Source organism: Ursus americanus, chromosome 24 (assembly GCF_024610735.1).
Source record: "Ursus americanus isolate L20-20 chromosome 24, mUrsAme1.1.p, whole genome shotgun sequence".
Lineage (NCBI taxonomy): Eukaryota > Metazoa > Chordata > Mammalia > Carnivora > Ursidae > Ursus > Ursus americanus.
This window is the reverse complement of record NC_142150.1, coordinates 28443165-28461645: the sequence shown is the minus strand read 5'-3', so window position 1 is coordinate 28461645 and position 18481 is coordinate 28443165. Positions and strand designations below refer to the sequence as shown.

General features: G+C 48.7%; 1 protein-coding gene across 1 annotated transcript; it reads right to left on the bottom strand.

The window, feature by feature from the left end:
• Positions 1-836: 836 nt before the first annotated feature.
• On the bottom strand, positions 837-10911 carry ACCSL (1-aminocyclopropane-1-carboxylate synthase homolog (inactive) like). Its single transcript, XM_045808774.2, has 14 exons — positions 10361-10911; positions 9023-9082; positions 8502-8572; positions 8051-8120; positions 7754-7820; positions 6729-6826; positions 6415-6492; positions 5919-6019; positions 4756-4845; positions 3945-3990; positions 3710-3851; positions 2254-2396; positions 2014-2167; positions 837-1245 (listed from the first exon to the last, which is right to left on the bottom strand). Exons 1-14 carry the CDS (start codon positions 10874-10876, stop codon positions 1163-1165), a joined length of 1719 nt encoding a protein of 572 aa, XP_045664730.2. The 5' UTR covers positions 10877-10911; the 3' UTR covers positions 837-1162.
• Between the last annotated feature and the right edge of the window lie 7570 nt (positions 10912-18481).

Genomic DNA, 18481 nt, shown 5'->3' with positions numbered 1-18481 from the left:
AAAGAAAAAAAATTGTCATTGAAGAACAAGAACCACCAAATCTGGACCCAAGAGAGAGGATGGTCACAAAGCCAGTGACTGACCAAAGCCATAAGTTGGTGCTAAAAGCTCTTTTGTCATCTATAAAATGTGGTAGTCTGTCCCGGGCCCATGTCATAGCATCAGTCCTCCGACTGATGTGCAGATATGCAAGAGCTTTACGGAGAAACTCCCAGGCGGTGGGACTTGAATAGCTGAAAACACTAGAGAAGAAAACAGAAGACCTCAGGCTTATCACTGGAGATTCATTTTAAAAGCCTTTTGAGGGGCGCCTGGGTGGCTCAGTCAATTAAGCATCTGCCTTCAGCTCAAGTCATGATTTTGGGGTCTTGGGATTGAGCCCCGCATCGGGCTCCCTCCTCAGTGGGGAGTCTGCTTCTCCTTCTCCCACTGCCGCCCCCCCCCCCACCGCCTGTGTACTCACGTGCTCTCTCTCCAATAAATAAAATACTTTAAAACTTTTTTTAATTAATAAAGCCTTTTTAAAAAGCGCAAGTGGAAAGAACTCTTATCTGGAAGAAGGAACATCTGGAATTATACCCTTACCCTGTGCCGCTGCCCCGCCTGTGCAAGGTGGGCATGGTCTCGTGGGATGCAAGGTCCCATAGGATCCTGACACCTAGAACGTGCTTCGTCCTGCCTTTCTCAATTCCCTGGACAAGATTCTTCACATACAACTTGCCTTAGAATTTAAAAGAGACCAAAAAAAAAAAAAAAAAAAACACCCAAAAAACAAAAAACATCTCCCAGAGGCGATACAAAGAATGTAAAGAAAGAAAACAAGCCTAGAATTTAAGAGAACATGAAATTTATTAGATGCGGACTACAAAAATAAAACCATCAAAATCAGAACCCAGTGAGCCCCTGCCCCAACCCCCATAAAAACATTTCACCTACACACACAATGGCTAACGAAGACTGAAAAGATGCCAAGCTTCCAAAGCGACAGACGATCAGCTGGAGAAGGCTGATGACTGGGTCAGAGGAGCCCATTCCCGGAGGAGCCCACTGCGGGCTCAGTCACCGCACCAGGCCCAAACCCCAGGCTTCTGGCCCAGAGGCTGATGTCAGGGAGTCCCTGAGCACGGGACTGGCCGCAGCCGCTGGGTGGGAGGCAGACCACTTACTCGCACTGTGCACTCTCCGGTTGTTTCACTCTCAGCTCCAGCTTCTGCGTCTCCAGCACCTGGTAGAACCGGTGCATGGCTAGAGGGGCCAAACGGGGACAGAGAAACGAAGATTTAGTGGGTTTGCGGGTGGGCCCCAGACATCCCCAGATCCTGGCAGACCACCACAGAGCCCCTCGTTCAGGGATGCTGAAGTTCAGTCCTCCCTTCTCTGGGATGGATTTCCAAGTCTACCTGCTGTCATTAAGCTTCACCATCCCAGCACCTGCCTGCCGGACACCTTCAGCTCTCCTATCAAATCCAGTACCCTGGCTTTTGGCTTGGCCTCATCAAATTTTCTATCTGCCTCTATTTGCCCAGTCCATTCTCCAAAATGTATTTCTGTGACATAAATGTTCGCTCGTCAATGGTTCTATTCTCAGAAGTAGAACAGTGTCTGGCATGTGGTGAGATGCAATAGAAAATTGACAAAATGAAGGTCAGAATCTCCATAACCTTCAGAGGAGTATCTGAACCCCACAGTGTAACGTGCAGGGACCCCCACAGTCCTACTGCCATACCACTAGCCCCACAAGGGCAGTGTACCACTTCCTCAGTGGAGAGTCCCAGTGCGCTGCTCAATGCAGGCACAGAACAGATACCCAAAGGGTACAGTGCTCCTCAAGTGCCTATCGGTTCCTGTTCGCAAAGGAGCTCAAAGACGTGAAAGTAGAAACAGACGCTGTAGCGGGGCTGGCACTACACGCTGGTAAAGGCCATAAAAAAGGAAGACCCAGGAATTGGGCAATAGAGGAGTGGATGGGGCATCTTTGAAGGATGCCCGGATCGGGAGGTCAGGACCACTCACCTTGTTTTAGCCGCAGGGGCTTATCCGCAAAGACGACGCGGAACCAGCCAGGCTCCTTACACATGTAGGTCTTGCCGCGGGACAAGATCAGCTTGTTGTCCAGGAAGCGGCGATGGAGCAGCCGCTCTTCCTCAAAGGTGCACGGATCCAGGTACTAGGGAAGGCCGAAGGACAGAGCTGAGCCAAAGACGCAGCAGGCAGGCCTGCCCAAGAATACCGGGCCTCATTCCCAGAGCTCACCACTTTCAAGTTGATCCAGACGTAGAGGCCAGAGCCACGGTTGAGAAAAGAGATCCCCAATGCCTTCAATTTCTTAGTGATGTATCTGTGAGCTCTCTGCAGCCGGGAGCGGTAGGTGGGCAGGTACACTCTGTCAATCCATTCTGGACGGGTGGGGGAAGACAGCGGTCACGGCTCTGGTGGCAGAGATCTGCCAGAGGGATCCTTATCAAATGCTCCCTACCTGGGCTTCGTGCCAGCTCTTTCTATCCAAGACGGACTCTGTGTTCTATCTGGGCTGATGAAAGCCATACCCAACACACCTTTTTAATAGTCCAGTAGGAATGTTCTGCTTGGGTTTATGCCCCTGATACAAAAAGTCGGGGTCCCCCCGAAGTGGGATAGATGCTGCTGTTGCCAACTGGACAGACACTCAGAGCCTCACACAGTGGACTTTGAGAAACCTAGATACACTTGGGGAGACTTAGCCCCGTTGTTCATAGCGCTGGCAGCACATAAGAACCAGGTGGGGAGCTTTTTAAAAGTCCTGATGCCAAGATTATATGCAGGCAGATCATCTAAACTAGAATCTTCGGGGATGGGGCCCACATATCAGCCTGTAAGCTCCCCCAGATAATTCCCATGTGTCCAAGGTTGAGGACTCGTGTCCAAGGGGCTAGGAACCTGGTTTCCACCATGTATCAGAGGGCCGGGCACCATGCACGGAGCCATCTGGTTGGATTTCTCCTATTGACCCTTCTCCCCCTGCCAAAGCTGAAAGCAAATTGTTTCTAAACCAGATTATCAAATTACATTAATTTGTATCATTATAACCCAGCTTTTCATTTAAATCCTCCAGCCTGGCATCTGCTCTGTTATAGGGAACTAAAGAAAGGGGGCCTTATCTAAGTTTGGGCTATGGCATTAAATAGAGGGAGCGGAGGGAGGTTTCCTCTGAAGCCAGGATTCACTTGTGATCCATGGAGGAAAGTGAATCCAGGTGCCATAGATCTAGCCACACCAACTTGCCCAGATGGCAGCTCTCCTTCGGCCACCTTGGAAGATGAAGTCAAGTCGTATTTGAGGAGTCACGGCATTTTTCTGGTAATCTCTGCCTGCAGCAAGCCAGGCATTGGGGAGGGGAAATTAACCTTTGCATAAAAACTGGTTTCTGTCTTTCAAGCCTCGGAGAACAATTTGCCTCTGCCCTTTCCAGGCAGAGCACGAGCTCCCAAGCAGCTGAACATGAAAGCCCATCTGTGTTTTAGACCAGTAGCTCTGTCTTCTCTCTGTGCCCTACTGCCCGAGCTGAGCTGCATCCTGCCCACCTTCAAACTTCCTGTCCCCCACCGTTAAGCCCAAGGCACAAACAGGGTCTCAGTGGATCTGAGGTATGTCAGCGGCCCAAGCAGACCCAGGAACTCCCCCATGGCCATGAGGCCTAGCCACGATCCCAGCCTGGGATAAGTCTCACTACCTCTGTCCCGAAGCAGCCGATACAGCTTGTACTGGGCGATGCCAGAGACACCGTGGAGATAGCCAAAAGAGCTCACAGCGGAGGCCACCTTCTTGTTTTGCGTGTAAAGAACACCAAAGCGGAAGCCAGAGATGCCGAAATCCTAGAGGAAAAGAAGTAGGGGAAGGAATCCCTGGTGTGCCCACCTCCTGGCCCCCTTTCCTTTCCCACCCAAAGACAGGGAGCTAGGGCTCACCTTACTGGTGCCCCAGATCACATGGGTCCTGTTGGGGTCGGGCAAACTGGAAAGGAGATAGTACAATCAAGGTTATGAAGACATATTGAAAGGATGAAGACTTGGGGTCAATGAGGGCAAGAGAGGAAAATGGACTTGAGGTCCTTCCTAGACATAAGAGCCTATGAGGCCCAAAGTTCAAGAAACAGTTGCCCCAGTTAACAGCCAAGGAGTCAGCAAAAGGTATCCTTGGGGAACTAGATGGGACAGCTCCCGAGTGCCCACTGAATGAAGTCTGGGCCCCTCGGCCTGGCTCATGGCCTTCCTGCAGCTGGTCCAAAGCCACCTTCTTGGCAATCAGCTCTACACACACGTGGGCCACCCACTGTTCCTAAAATGTGCTCACCTATTTCTAACTGCCCCACTTTGGGTAAAGCTGTTCCTTCTGCCAGGCATGGCCTTGCCTTGCTTTGGCTGCTGGGATCCTGTCTTAGGGCCACACGCTAACCTTAAGAAAGTTCTGCCCTATTTCTCTTCTTTCCCTATGCACTATTCATCAAGAAGTTCCTACCCTGACCTTCGGTGGGGCTTTATGTAGACGTGTGACAGTGCACTTTCTACCTTGCCTTCAAGTTATTTCATGTGCAAAACAGAATTGCAAAAAGACACTTGGGAGGAAAGAGGATGCTTTGCTCATTTTCACACTCCCGGTGGCACTTAGCCCCAGTTCCTAGCACATAGCCCGTTAAGTTTATGGCCCATGAACACACCCTATAAAAGCAGGAACCTCGTGGCTCGCATTCTCAACTCCAGCTGAGGCCAAAAAACTCACCTTTCCATGCTCAGAATGCTGTGGAACGTGATGGATTCATCAAACACAGACAGCATGTAAATCTCGTCTATGATCACGTGTAGGCTGTACCTGCAGGTTGGGCAAAAGAGGGAGAACATTATCTAGGTTCCCTCTCATCTCAACTCCTTTTCTTTCGTGGGCTTCTCTGGATACAGTTCAGATACTCATATGACTCCGGCAGCGCATCCAACCCTTCCAAGGGGCGTAGTAAGGTAGAACAGGGGTACACTAGAAGGGGGGGTCTTTAGACCTGGCTCAGGGGTAGGAAGGAATAGGACCCAAAGACACTCAAGAGAACATCTAATGCTTCAGCTGTCAAGCAGAGATCAATGCAACGGGGAGGGCTTCGTGTCCCAAAGAGTTTTACGTCTGGTATAGTCAGGAGCTCCCACCCAGTGTCCGGATTGAATAGTGGCATTAAGTGGGCTAAGTACTAACGCAGGTCATGGTGTTTATTCCCCCAACAGCCCTCCGAAGCAGTGCTGGTATCTCACTTTTATGGATGAAGAACCCGTTTCTGAAACAAAGTTAGTTCCCTCAATTAGCAGGGATCTGAACCTAGTTCTGTCAAATTCCAGCCCACACACTACCAGCATTCTTCCTTTTGTCCTCATGTGCTGCCATGAACTTGTCTGGACTAGAGTTATGAAATTTGGATAAGTGTGTTTCTTCTAGAAAATGGGAGATTAGCACCGCTAACCAATAGGGCTATTTCAGGACTCCAGAGATAACTGATGTTAATGTGTTCGTGGGAAGGGGACATGAGGGTTCTTTAGGGACACATCTTCACCCCACAGGGTCTGAGAGTCTGGCTTCCTCGCCACCTCAGGCCAGGTAGCTGGGAAACGGATGCCAAGAGAAAGTGGTTATGTGACAAGAAGAGGAAAAGCAACAAAACCAGATCATAATTGTTATGTAGTTGTCTGTACCTGGGGGGAGGCAAAAATGGCAAAAAAAGTTTGGTTGAAGCACGTGGGCACATTTTCTTTCACTTCAATTGCAGTGAGTTGTACAAAGCTTTGCAAAGTATACTGTGCAATAAAAATATTGGGGTCAGTTACATCTGGTTCTGACTTCTTGGCCATGAGTGACAGGAACCCCGTTCAGGGACTTCGTCTAGTCTCAAGGGCTGAAACTCCTACCTCTTGGCAAATTCCAGGTATTCTTTCAGTGAGTCTCGGGAGTAGACATCTCCCAGAGGATTCTGAGGGTTGATTAGTATGAGGCCTCTGACCTTTTTCCCCTAAAAGAACAAAAAAAAAAAAAAAAACCCAAACCCCCAAATAAACAAAACACCAAAAAACATCACTGAAGTGAACACAACAGGTCCTTCACATCTACCTCAAGTTCAGCCGAAGGTCAAGTCAGGACACCCAATTTTAGACACCTTCCCAAGGCCTTTAGTTGGGATCTCAGCAACTTAGGTAGGATCAGGAACATACAGCTCTTTACTGCCCACAGAGGGGGGAGCAAGGAGGAGCTCTGGGGGCTGCCCCAGAGACAAGGCTCAGGGCTCCTAGGGGGACACGACCCTGGGACACTGCCTCTTCCGAAGAAGGAGCACACAACACCTTGGTGAGAACGATGTCCCCTCTCAGGGGCAGCAGCGCCCACCCGAAGACATGGGGCCCTCCTTACTGTAAGTGTCGCCTCGAGCAGAGCCTGCTCCAGCTTGTCCACAGTGAGCTGGAACAGACGGGGATGTGCAGCTGTGCTCTGGAAGACAAACACGGCCTGGGCACTGCCTACCTGAGAGCCTCTACGCCCCAGCCCTCGCTCCTCTACACACCCAGGGCTGCCGTCCCACAGCCCTCCTTGCCCTAATTTCCCCATCCTCCCCCCACGGACGCTTATATAGGAGGAGAGAGAGCAAGGTCCCCTACACCTTCCAAATGCCCTTAGGATGTTCCATTGACTGGTAGGCTAAGCAGGGGAAGGGGCCCCATTCTGACCTCACTGTCCAGGTGGACGAGAATCAGCTCAACTTTCGAATACAGGTGGGAACTAAAGGCGAAGCCACCATAGAAGGGGGTGGGGGTCAGAAAGGCCTCTAGAAGCACAGGGAGACAAAATGCTGTCAGTCCGGGGTCTCTCTACCTCAGACCGGTAGCAACACTACAGACAGAGAGGTTAGTTTGGCAATCCCTCCTACTTGGGGCTTAATTTTTGGCCTCAGGCTCTATAAAAGTTACATTCTTATAAATGCTATTTGGGGAACACTACAGAAGGAGAAGGGGAAGAATATTGCCATGAACGGCTCGGGATCCAGGTTACAAACCCAAATGGGCCGCTAGCGCGTGGAGCACTAGTCATCCGGCAAGTCTTACCTGCTCCCGTCCAAATATTAGAGGCTGAGGTCCGTGCCCAGAGAGGGCGCTCCTCTCTCTGCATGGCTCAGGCTACCTGCACCTGGTGAGCTCCTGGGTTCTTTCCTTCCCCTTCCTTTGGCCTCATTGATGAGTTAGCCAAGGGCCTACTCCTTTGAGTGAAACTGACCATCTGGGCACCTTCCTCCCGTGGAGCCAGAGCTAAGACTGGAGACTCTTGTTCGGGTGTTGTTAAGAGGGAGACGGAGAACAGATCCCTCAGCCTTATTTGATCTAGAACTAATTAGCCTTTTGGAGCAGGGGTGGTAGAGAAGATAGGAGTTTGGAAATCTAACTGGTCTAAGCCAGTTTACCAGGGCTTTCTGTACTGGAGTTGAGTCCGGAAGCCCAGCCAATCATATAATGAGTTGGCTCCAACTGTCGCTCTTTCTGAGGCATACGTCCCTTGAGGACTGCTCCATGTTTTCCTTCCACATTAAATGGGGACCCAAATCCGTCACTCCTACAGAATAGTAGGAAGATCTTCTAATCAGGCTAGAAGTGCCAGCACTTTAGGGGAAAGGCCTTTGAGTCAAGATATTCTTCTTCCCTAAGGACCATTGCCCATGTGCTGCTGTTTTCCTGAGGGAAAGTAGGGCCCATTGACTTACCACCTGGATCACACAGAACCATGGCCAGTGTGGAGAACATAGAGCAGCAGCCATTTAGAACGACTACCTGAAGATGCGCAGAAGGCAGAAGTCAAACACCAGTCCCCATGTAAGAAGGTCCACCCCCTTTGTCTCCTTCCCCCCAGGAGGGACAAGCACCAGGAACCTCATCTGGAACCCACTGGCCTTGGCTCTGCCCTGGCCCTCAGGGCCTCTGCTGGTTCTAGAAAATGCAGAGAGTCCCCTAAGAATCCAGCCCTCTACCAGGATGGCAGTGAGGCTGGAAAGTGGACTCACATTTTCTGGATCGAGCCGAGCAGGCGCCTTGCAGTAGTAGGTCAGGAACCGGGCCACCTCTTCCCGCAGGCTGTGGGTAGACCAGAGAGACTGTGTGGTGCCCAGGCCCAGGGGCCTTTCCTTAGTCAAGGTCTAGGCTGCAGTCTTTTCCAAAGAGCAAGGCACCAACCTCATGTCACAGGGATACTGACTGATGCTATCAACTCTCCAGGTGACGCAGACGATAAGTGTGAGAGTTTGGACGAGAACTCAGGCCTTTTGAATTATAGGGCAGTGCTATTTCTACCACACCGGGCTCCCTCTTGAGGAGCTTTCACTCTAGACATTTTCTAGAAGTTGTTACCCAGAGAAATAGAGAGGCAGCCAACCAAGAATCTGGCGCCCTGGGTCCTTCCCTCCCTGAGAACAGGTATCTGGGGGCTACGAGACTTGAGATTTGGAAGTTACTTACAATGGTTGCCCTGACCAATCAGGATACTGCAGCAGGACATCCTCAATGACATTCATGTCACTCTGACTCAACTGTTGACAAAGAGAGGGTGAGGACAGCCAGACCAGGGAAGACCAACAGGCCTTATCTTACCACTAGGATGCATATGGGTGTTCACCCTACAACCCAGGGCCTTACAGAAGAAGAATAGGGAAACATGCAACATGCCCCTTCATGAATGGAGGCCCCAATCTTCTGGTCATAGGTTACACAAAGAGAATTCACTAAGGGGTATTGGACAACCTCCCCAACCTTACACTTGGGCCAGAGGCTCCCTTGGCAGCCTACCCACCATATGCCCATCCAGAGCACACCCCGAAACACAGTAAGCCAGGAGGTAAGATGTGTTATTCAAGAAGCTTTTTCCCCACTCCCTTCCTTAAACTCCTAAGTCCCATTCCTGTATCTACCACATGCTAAGAAACATTCAAGGGGTACTGGACCCAATGGTGGGCCCCAGCACAGCCCAAGACTTGGCTTACCCTTTCAGTCATCAGATCAAGGCAGAGCTTATTCTCACTGATGCCAAGGTTAATGAAGCCCTGGAGATGGAAGGACTCGATCAGGCCACTTGCCCTGACGCATAGGGACCTCCTTAAACATTCTAGTAAGTACTCAGATGATTTCAAATGGAAATCTCACTGCCCCACTAGGCAGTTCACTCCATGTTTAACAGCTTCAAGTGTTAGAAAACTTGCCACAGACTCAAAAATCGTACAGCTTGCAATTTCCCCCTTTAGAACCACACAGTACTTCTATACCAGGGAGCAGTCGCTGAGTTCTTATGCTGTGCCAGACCCCAGACGAAGGGCTTCATGCAATGGCCTTCCTTCTCACAACTCCCAAGGAAAAGGTTCTAGTATGATCCTCGCTTTGAAGAGAGTGTGGCTCAGACAGGTGGACCACCCCACTGGCCCCGTGAGCTCGGCCATGGGCAGAACCCCACCTGCTTGACCCCAGGGCTTGCCGCGTGCCCATCTCTGCCAGTTGCACTTTCACGTGAGGCCCCTTCACGTTCCTGGAGGACATAGTGGTTCTTCAGAGTCCAGTGGAGATACTGGACTCCGTTGGTCCCCAGAAAAAGTAGATGGCCATTGACCACATATTGCTTAGCTAGAAACAGAAAAGAAGGTACGACTCGGGCCATCCTCCACCCGCTGGCTAGAGAGCAGTTGTGAACCTCCCCTGCTGGGAGCCTCTCCCTGGCTCCCTAGCCTAATGTCACCATCCTAACAGCTCACAGCTCTCGTCACCTCACTCACGTTCCCTAATCTAGCCCCAGGAGCCTCATTTCCCCATCACTCCAAGCCCTTCTCACCTTAAAGCTTTCATCCCTGTAGTTCCTCCTACCTGGAAGACTGCCCCCCCACTCCCAACCCCACCACCCCCACCACATGGTTGGCTGGTTCAGCCTTTAAGACACCTCAGACCACCCAAGGGCCTCCCCTTACTTCCCTGAGGTTATTATTATTACTAATGTTCTTTTCCCGATGGTGGGCTACATTCAGCACTGGACTCTGCTCCATGAGGGCGGGTTTGCTTACCACTGTGATCACAGTGACCACAGTGACTCCTCATGGGCAAGAGCAGGGACTGAGGGAATGCACGTGGAGGAGGGGGTGGGGAGGACCCAGACACAGCTCTTAACTTTCTTGGCATTGTCCCCTTGCTTCTGTGCCCATTCCCTTATCGCGAAGATGACAATAGCATCTACTTCGTGGAACTAGGAAGAGTGAGAGAGAGGCCAGTACTTGGCACAGGACTCAGTCAATCCTAGTGATTGGGGCCCTCAAGGAGGTGTCTCCCCCCCCACTCCTCACCAAGGTGTTCTTGTCCTCGTCATATTTATCTCCTTGGTACAGCTTGTAATCCTGGAAGCTGGCCTGGAATAAGGCAGAGATGTCAATCCCACGGTTGGACAGGTGCTGGCTGACAAATGTCGCTTCAGGATCGTTCCGTTGGTGAACCGGCTGGTCAGGCCACCTGGATGATTGGGCCCGCTGCCCACCTCCGACAACACCCCTCACATCCAGGGAAGGGCAAGACGGTTGGAGCCCCAGGCCACCTGCGGCCCCAGACTGGAGGAGGTTGACCAACTGGTACATTAGGCTGTCCAGGAGGGCTTCCTGCTCCCCGGTGGCCTGATGACGCCTCTGTTCCTCCGGCACCAGGTCTTGCTGCTGGCGCATGGCGACCAGCTGCACCATATGCTTCTCGAGGGTCCCCTTCACGTGCAGCATCACCTCCACGGGCTGGGTGTGGGTGCCCTGGTTTCCGAGGCCCTGACCCCTCATCTGACCACAGGGCAGATGGACGGTGTCTGACCGGTGACTCATGCTCTGGGGCTCTGTCTCGGCCTCAGCAGGCTGGCTAGAACCTGCAGAGAGAGAGAGGGGGACCATGTGCTGCAGCAAAGTCTACTCGCCTTGACCCTCAGGTTCAGGCCTGATCTCCGGCTCCCCACTGCCCCCTCCTACTTCCACAATCGGGTAGAGGCCCACGTTGGTTCTGGAAGAATTACCGACTCATTCAAGGGCAATGCTTAAGTGGCCCCAAGCCCAGACACTGGAGCACTGTATTTACAGGACATTAAAATGTGTTCTGAGAAAAAGCTTTAGGGCCTACGTTGAGAAAAAGGGGACACTGAACAGGTAGGCTCTGGGGTCTCCACCGATGCCTCAGTTAGAGCAATTCCTGCTTTACAGGGTTCTAAGAAAAAGGGATTTTGAAGACAGAGAGAAAGAAAGAGGGAGTGGGAGGGAGGGAGACAGAGAAGGAAAGAAGAGACGGGGAGAGACGGGGAGACCCAGACAGAAAGAAAATAAAAAGCCTGAGTAAATTATTCTGCTAGAACAGGGATTAGTAAACTACTGCCCAAGGGCCAAATCCAGCTACCTCTTTCTGTAAATAAAGTTTGATGGGAACGTGGTCACATTTGTTTGTTTATGTATCACTTCTGGCTGCTTTTATGCCACAATAGCCGAGTGGAATAGCTGGGACACAGACTAGATGCCTCACAAGGTCTACAATATTCATTATCCGGCCCTGTGTGGAAAGAGTTTGTTATCCCTTATTCTAGAACATCAGCCCTTCTTTTTATCTTTTCTTCTAGGTTGGCCATACCGGATATTCAAAGCTCGGTCCTTGCATTCCTTCCTTGTGTCACTTCCTTATAAATACCTTCAACCTGCTCCCACTAGTAACCACAGCTGGGATATGTGGTTCTTGAACTTCAAACTTCACCAGAGTCACTTGGAGGACTTCTAGGACAGGGGTGGTGAGGCCTCCTTGCCAGACTTTCATTCAGTAGGTGTGGGCTGGGAATTTTCAGTTCTAACAAGTTCCTGAGACTTTGAGAGCTTCTAAGGATTCAAACCACCCTTTCCTCTGACGGAAGTCAAAATGATGGGTAGGACCTCAGAAACACCTTTGTAAAGCCTCAAAGAATCCAAATTCTGGACACTCTGCCCAACCTCTTCCAACCATGTTCAGTGTGCTTCTGGTATTCCCAGAGCACCCGGTCCTTCCCCTTGATGACAGTTAACACTGTTCCTTGTTCAGGATCTCCCCGGGTCAGCCTTCATCACGGTATCATTAGCACAGTGCCTGGCACATAGGTAACTAGTAGGAGAGGTACAACCACGGGGATGTTGCAAAGTCCACGAAGGGAGGAGCCATAACTGAGGACTCGGCTATAGAAGATGGAACAACGACCAGATGCAGCCATTGGACAAAGTCTACCAAGTCTTGACTTAGGGTGCCAACCTCTCTTCAACAGTGATACAAAGAACTTCCCTCACCAGCATCAGGAACATGCATACTGTTTAGAAAGAAATAGAACAAACATAAGCCCTCATGCCTAGACTAACCCTTTGTTCCACAAGCGAAAGCTCTGCTCTGGCGCAAACTCCCTCCCTTAAGAGTAGGAGGGTCATTGTAATGGAGCACTCCACCCTGCAGGTGGGTAGGTCACACGGTCCTTCCAGATACAGACATCCCCCCATTTAGGATGGTTCAACTTATGATTTTTTTTTTAACTTTACAATGGTGCAAAAGTGATATGCATTCAGTAGAAACTGTGCTTGGAATTTTGAATTTGAATTCTTTCCTGGCCCAGGGGTATGCGGTACGGTCCTCTGGTGATGCTGGGCACCGGCAGCGAGCTGCAGCTCCCAGTCAGCCCCGCGATCACGAAGGTCAACAACCATCTTACAACTATCCTGGACCCAGACAACCCTCCTGCTTTTCACCCTCAGTACAGGGTTTAATAAATTACAGGAGATATTCAACACTTTATTACAAAACAGACTGCTTGAGGATTTTGCCCAGGTGTAGGCTAGTGTGAGTGTTCTAAGCCTACTTAAGGTAGGTTAGGCTAAACTAGGAGGTTCAGTAGTTTAGGCATATTAATTAAATGCATTTTCAACTAGTAATGGGTTTATCATTACATAACCCCCTTCTAAGTCAAGGGAGATCCATACTTGGAAAGCATAGCAGGGTAGTTAAGGGTCAAGAGAGATTCCTGTGGTTTTCCCTTCCAAACAGTGGTGTTTATCATCCCTGTTGTTCCTGGGGAGTGCTGGTGGGAAGGGCCACAATGGTGGACAAGATCTCTTTTCAATGGGCAAGAAGTTTGCCTTCCTCCAGAGGTGGGCTCTCACATACTGAAGGTCTTGTCCTGTGTCACCTTAATAACAAAATCAAAGATGTCACCGCTCTGTAGTATCCACTAGACCAGTGCATGGCCCCAGAATTTAAGCCCTAATTCCAATTCAGGCTGGATTAGGGGGTTCTTTTGGACTTCTTGCCCCGGAAGTCCTTGATGTTACCAAGGATCCACGATTCTGCTCCACCTACCCACCTCTCAGCCAGGGACTCTAGGACCAAAGAAAATAGCAATCAGGATCAGGTAGGGAAACCAGAGGCCAGTGTAGCCCAACAAGCCATTGGAGGAGAAAGGCTGCTTACAGCAGGTGGAATGAGAACCTCTCAGACAGGCTTATGGAACAACAAGTAGGTGCCAAGGCAAGTACCCGAAAGAAGTGTATTTTCTTTAATTTTCTTTTTTTTTTAAGATTTATTTATTTATTTGACAGAAAGAGCACAAGAAGGGGGACAGGGAGAAGGAGGCTCCCCACGGAGCAGGGAGCCCGATGCGAGACTCAATCCCAGGACCCTGAGAGCATGACCTGAGCCAAAGGCAGATGCTTAACTGACTAAGCCACCCAGGTGCCCAAGAAGTGTATTTTCTTGGCAAAATGTATTTTCTAATAAGGAAGTGAGTATGTGGCCAGGCCAGGAGGAAACCTGGCAGTTAGGCCTCTGCCAAGGAAAAGTCTATTGTGAGAGACATTGGCCCACAAAGGCAATAATGTCCCTAAATTGTCTGGTAATAGGGGACACCAACACTTTCCTCTAGTCCTTTTGTACGGACCCTTGGTTTCAGTCTTCCCCAGCTCCCAACCATCTACCTGTTGAGTCACGCTTGGGGGCCTTCTAGAACAGCTAGAAGCTGTGTCTCAGAACCAGCCAAGCAGATGGCAACAGCCCTCTGAAAAGGCTGACAAACAGGAGAAGCTGAGAAGGAGTGAACATGGAAAATGAGCTAGGAACAAGCAGTTCTCCTGTTTGTGTGCAGTGCTGGCACATGGGGAGCTCCTTTATAGCAGAAAATGTTTGATGTCACTTTTCCTAGTACCCTACAAGCTCTTCTAGCTGTCTTGCCCTCCAACCTTCTTTCCCTTTGCCATGTACCAGGCTCCTCTGTCATCCCAGTCCTCTGAACTAATTCAGATGTTTCCTTCTTATTATGATAAGTATGATAAGGATTGCAGAGTCTCCATGCGTGTGGGAAGCAAGGTGTTGGGAAGGTAGACCCCTCAACCAAGTTACAAAACTGAAATCTCAGGTAAAAATAGCCTTGAAGAGCCTAAGTTATATTTTAGAGTTCCTACTCACCAATTGTAGCCTGTTGCAAGAATTATCTGCCCTGTCTGGGCATCCGTTTTTCCATATGTAAGATAAGAAGATACCTCAATTCAAGGTGAGAACACTGAAGCCTAATGATAGGAGTCACTTCCACGGTCCCACAGACAGTCACGATTTTAAACCTCTGACCTTGCACTTGAGCCCAGACTTCTGGGAAGGAGAGTAAGCTGGCTGAAAACCAGTCCCTGCATGGACAGCAGCCGGCCTTCATGTCATAATGCCCAGGAGATCTCAATTTCTGCAGTTGGATTAACTTCACCCAACAACCTTGTCCTCCTGTATTGTTCGTGACTGAAATTCCTGGGCAGAAGCTGATAAATACTCTGGCAGTGGTTACCTTAGACTTGCATTTCTCAGAGGATCACTTTTCAAATACGGTGTCCAGGACACAAAATCCAGACACATGGACAAACAGCATGAGGTAAGATCAGTGCAGACAACAGAAAGACTAACTGGACTCCAGCTACTAAAAGTAGACTGTAAAATCATCACTTTTCCATCCTAGGAGATAAAAACCCAAGTCTGAGAACTGGCAGATTGGAAATTGTTTTCTTTCAGATCTGTCCTTTTGATAATCAATTCTAGAGGGTACAATGCAATGACCAAAACTGAAAAGCCTCAATGGAAGGGCTTATCATCATATTAGATATAGGTAAAGAGAAAATTAGTGACCTGGAAGAAGGGGCTGAAGAAACTTTCTAGAATGGGACATGAAGACACAAAAGAAAGTTAAGAGAAGATGAGAAAATCTAAAATATACATATACATATGCATTTGGAGTCCCAAAGGAAGAGGAAAATGGAGCAGAAGCAATCTGAATAAGATGTTTTATCAGTGCCAAATAATCAGACAGCAACGCATGGATTCAAGAAGCCCAACAAATGCAAATTAGAATAAAGAAATCTACATATACATATATATATGTATATATTCATAGGATAATATATATATATATATGTAATCTACAAAAAGCAAACATCTCAAAAGCAGCCAAGAAAAAAAAAGTTACCCTTAAAGGAATAATAGACCAGAAGCTGACTTCAGCCAACAGTGGAAACCTGAAACAATGAAATGTTTATTTTCAATATACAGAAAGAAAATAGCTCCCAACCTAGAATCCTGCAGCCATGGAAGCATCAGTATTTCGTTAGGCAGTACCAATTCCTCCCCCTAGAGGAACTGGATTTGTGTGGAGGATACTACTAATTTGTACAAGTAGGGTTGCCTTTAAAAACTAAGGCCAACTGAGTGAAAGACACCAGACACAGTACATATTGTACAGTTCTACTTATAGAATGAGCAAAAGTACTCAAGAGCGATAAAAATCAGAACAGTGGTTGCCCAGGGAGAGAGTTGGGAAACGGACCATAATGGGGTGCAGGGAACTTTCTGGGGAGATGACGTGATCTAGAACTTGATGAAGTGGTCTAACCATTTGTCATAGTTCAAACTGTACACTTAGGAATTTTACTATATTAAGGAACTGGGTTTTTAAAATGCAGCTGTAGCTAATTTAAAACTCCGTTAGGATATAAATAGCAAAGTGAAGTTTGTTTCCAATGCTAGCCCATCGAGTGGAAAGACCAATATGGGGTCAGGAGCAAGTACACGGGAGTGTATTTACATAATTATTTATAGCAGGAAAAAATGAAGAGCCAATTCTCAAAAACAAAAACAAAAACCCACATATAGAGAATGTTTAAGTCTGAATGAAATGGATAATTTAGCTTAAAAATGTAGTTTATTAATCCTAATCCCAGATGAGAAAGTCAAAACAATTTACATAGAAGTTATCAAAGAACTAATTCCCTAAAAAAGTACCTGGGCCAGTTTCATCAGGAACGTTACATATATTTAAAGGAGAATATTATTGCAGTGCTATGTAAACTATTCTAGAGAAAAGGGAAAATATCTACATTTTATAAATAACTGATTTGATAAAGTTTATATGAAGAACTATGGCCAAATCTCCCCTAGGATTAGATTATTGGTACTTAAAAGCGGAATAGCATTTAGCAAACAGAATCCGACAGCATCACAACATAACCTTATGACCAAATAGGATCACACAGAAAATGACAGGATGGGTCAGTCTCGGATTTAAGTTAACTTTTCATTAACAGATCCTAAAGGGATAAAAATCACTTGATCTATAGACACTAACAAGACTGACAAAATCAGACACCCATTCTTGACTTAGACCATAAGATGAATGGATATCTCTTTAACATTAGAAACCTCTCAGCCAAAAAGCCAGCCTCCTACTCAATTAGGAAACTCTGCAAGGTTGGAACTCCCGAAAAAAAGCAAAGGCCACCCATTGTCACTGTTAAATATCTAACATGGTACCAGGGGTCTTGGCTGAGAATATTAGGCAGGGAAAGAAACTAGAGTTAGGGCAAGGGAATTTGGAGGTCTGCTACCTACAGATTACTACTGTCTGCCTGGCAGATACTAGAGAACTGGCTGACGATCTACAAGAGAATTTAGTGTAGTTATACAATAGAGGCCCAACTCATGTTCCTGTAAATAGTTTTATGGGAACACAGCCACCTGTGTTGCACATACATGCCAACCAGACTTTCGTAGTAAACACTGGACCAGCATTTTCAACCCTGGGCCACTTACCTACTGAGCAAACCTAGCAAGTGCCCAGCATCACCAGCCTCACACAGCATTTAAGCCTAACTGCTAGGAAGAATTCTTCCCAGCCTTCAGCTGGACCACCTAAGGGCATAATTTATTAGAGTCCATTGAATTTAACAAGGCCCCCCCCAGTAGATCCGGCATAGGTATGAATGGTGTAAGCTGTTTGGAGGGGACACAGAACCCTCCCAAACTCCAGTAGTATCAATGACAGCTAACATCAAGCACTGTCTTGAACCAGGCTCTGGTCTGGGTGATTAAATTCTCACAACGACTCTGTTAGGAGAGTAACGCGATTAGCCTCACTTTACAGATGAGAAGACAGAGGCCCAAAAGGAGGTGACTCACACAAGTAGGAAGGGAAAGGGGAACTTTAACCCCAAGTCTGCTAACCCCTGGACGCCACTACCCTCTTAACTATTCCTCCTCAAAAGGCCTCTTCCTGGAAAGCTGCCCATACCTTCAAAGCTTGGCATTCACTTGTGGGAATCCAGAAGCCCCCTACCCCACCGAGGGTTCAGGAGCCCCAGCTGAAGCCCCAGGCAACGTTTGGTCCACAGCCCCTCTCCCACTCCACATCCCGCAGCTCCCCCGTCCCCACTACCCCACATTTACCTCCATCTCTGTTTCCACTCATCTCTTCTCCGGTCTGAAATCCCTCTTGTGCCTGATGAAACTATCCTTGATCCTCGGGGCTCAGAGACCTCTCCACCACCCTCCTCCTCTCACTAAGCTTGCTTTCGGCTTTGGGTCCCCAGCCTCTGCTTTTAAATACAAGGTGGTTTTAAGGGCAATAATAAGATCCACCTTTTCCCTCCTAAGGGGATCTCCCCAGGCATTCCCTGGTACCTAAAATGGCCTTTCTTTGCGTCTTTACAGAGAAAGGTTCAGCAACGCCCACACATGGAAGAGCCACGCATTGGAGCCACGGTTCTCAAACTCTGGAGGCGCTGGCACCTCCTGGAGAGCTACCAAAGGCAGGACGCTCTTGGAAGTAGGCTCGGGCCTGGGCCCACGTAATAGCTCAAGACTGCCAGGTGATTCAAGCACTACCAGCATTTGAGAACCACTGGAGCATTCAAACCTCAATTACAGAACAAATGAGCTACTAACTCTCCCCATTTCTGGAGAGGCCATGATTGAGAACAAGGTGAAGTGGGTTAACCTAGGGCAGGAAGGACAACTTGACATGGACGCCCTAGAATGACTGCCAGAAAGACGGGTCCCAGTCCCCCCAGCCTCACCTGACTGCATCTTTGCGCCAAGTCTTTCGGTCTTCAGTGACTCCTGGTTGAAGGGGGAGGTCA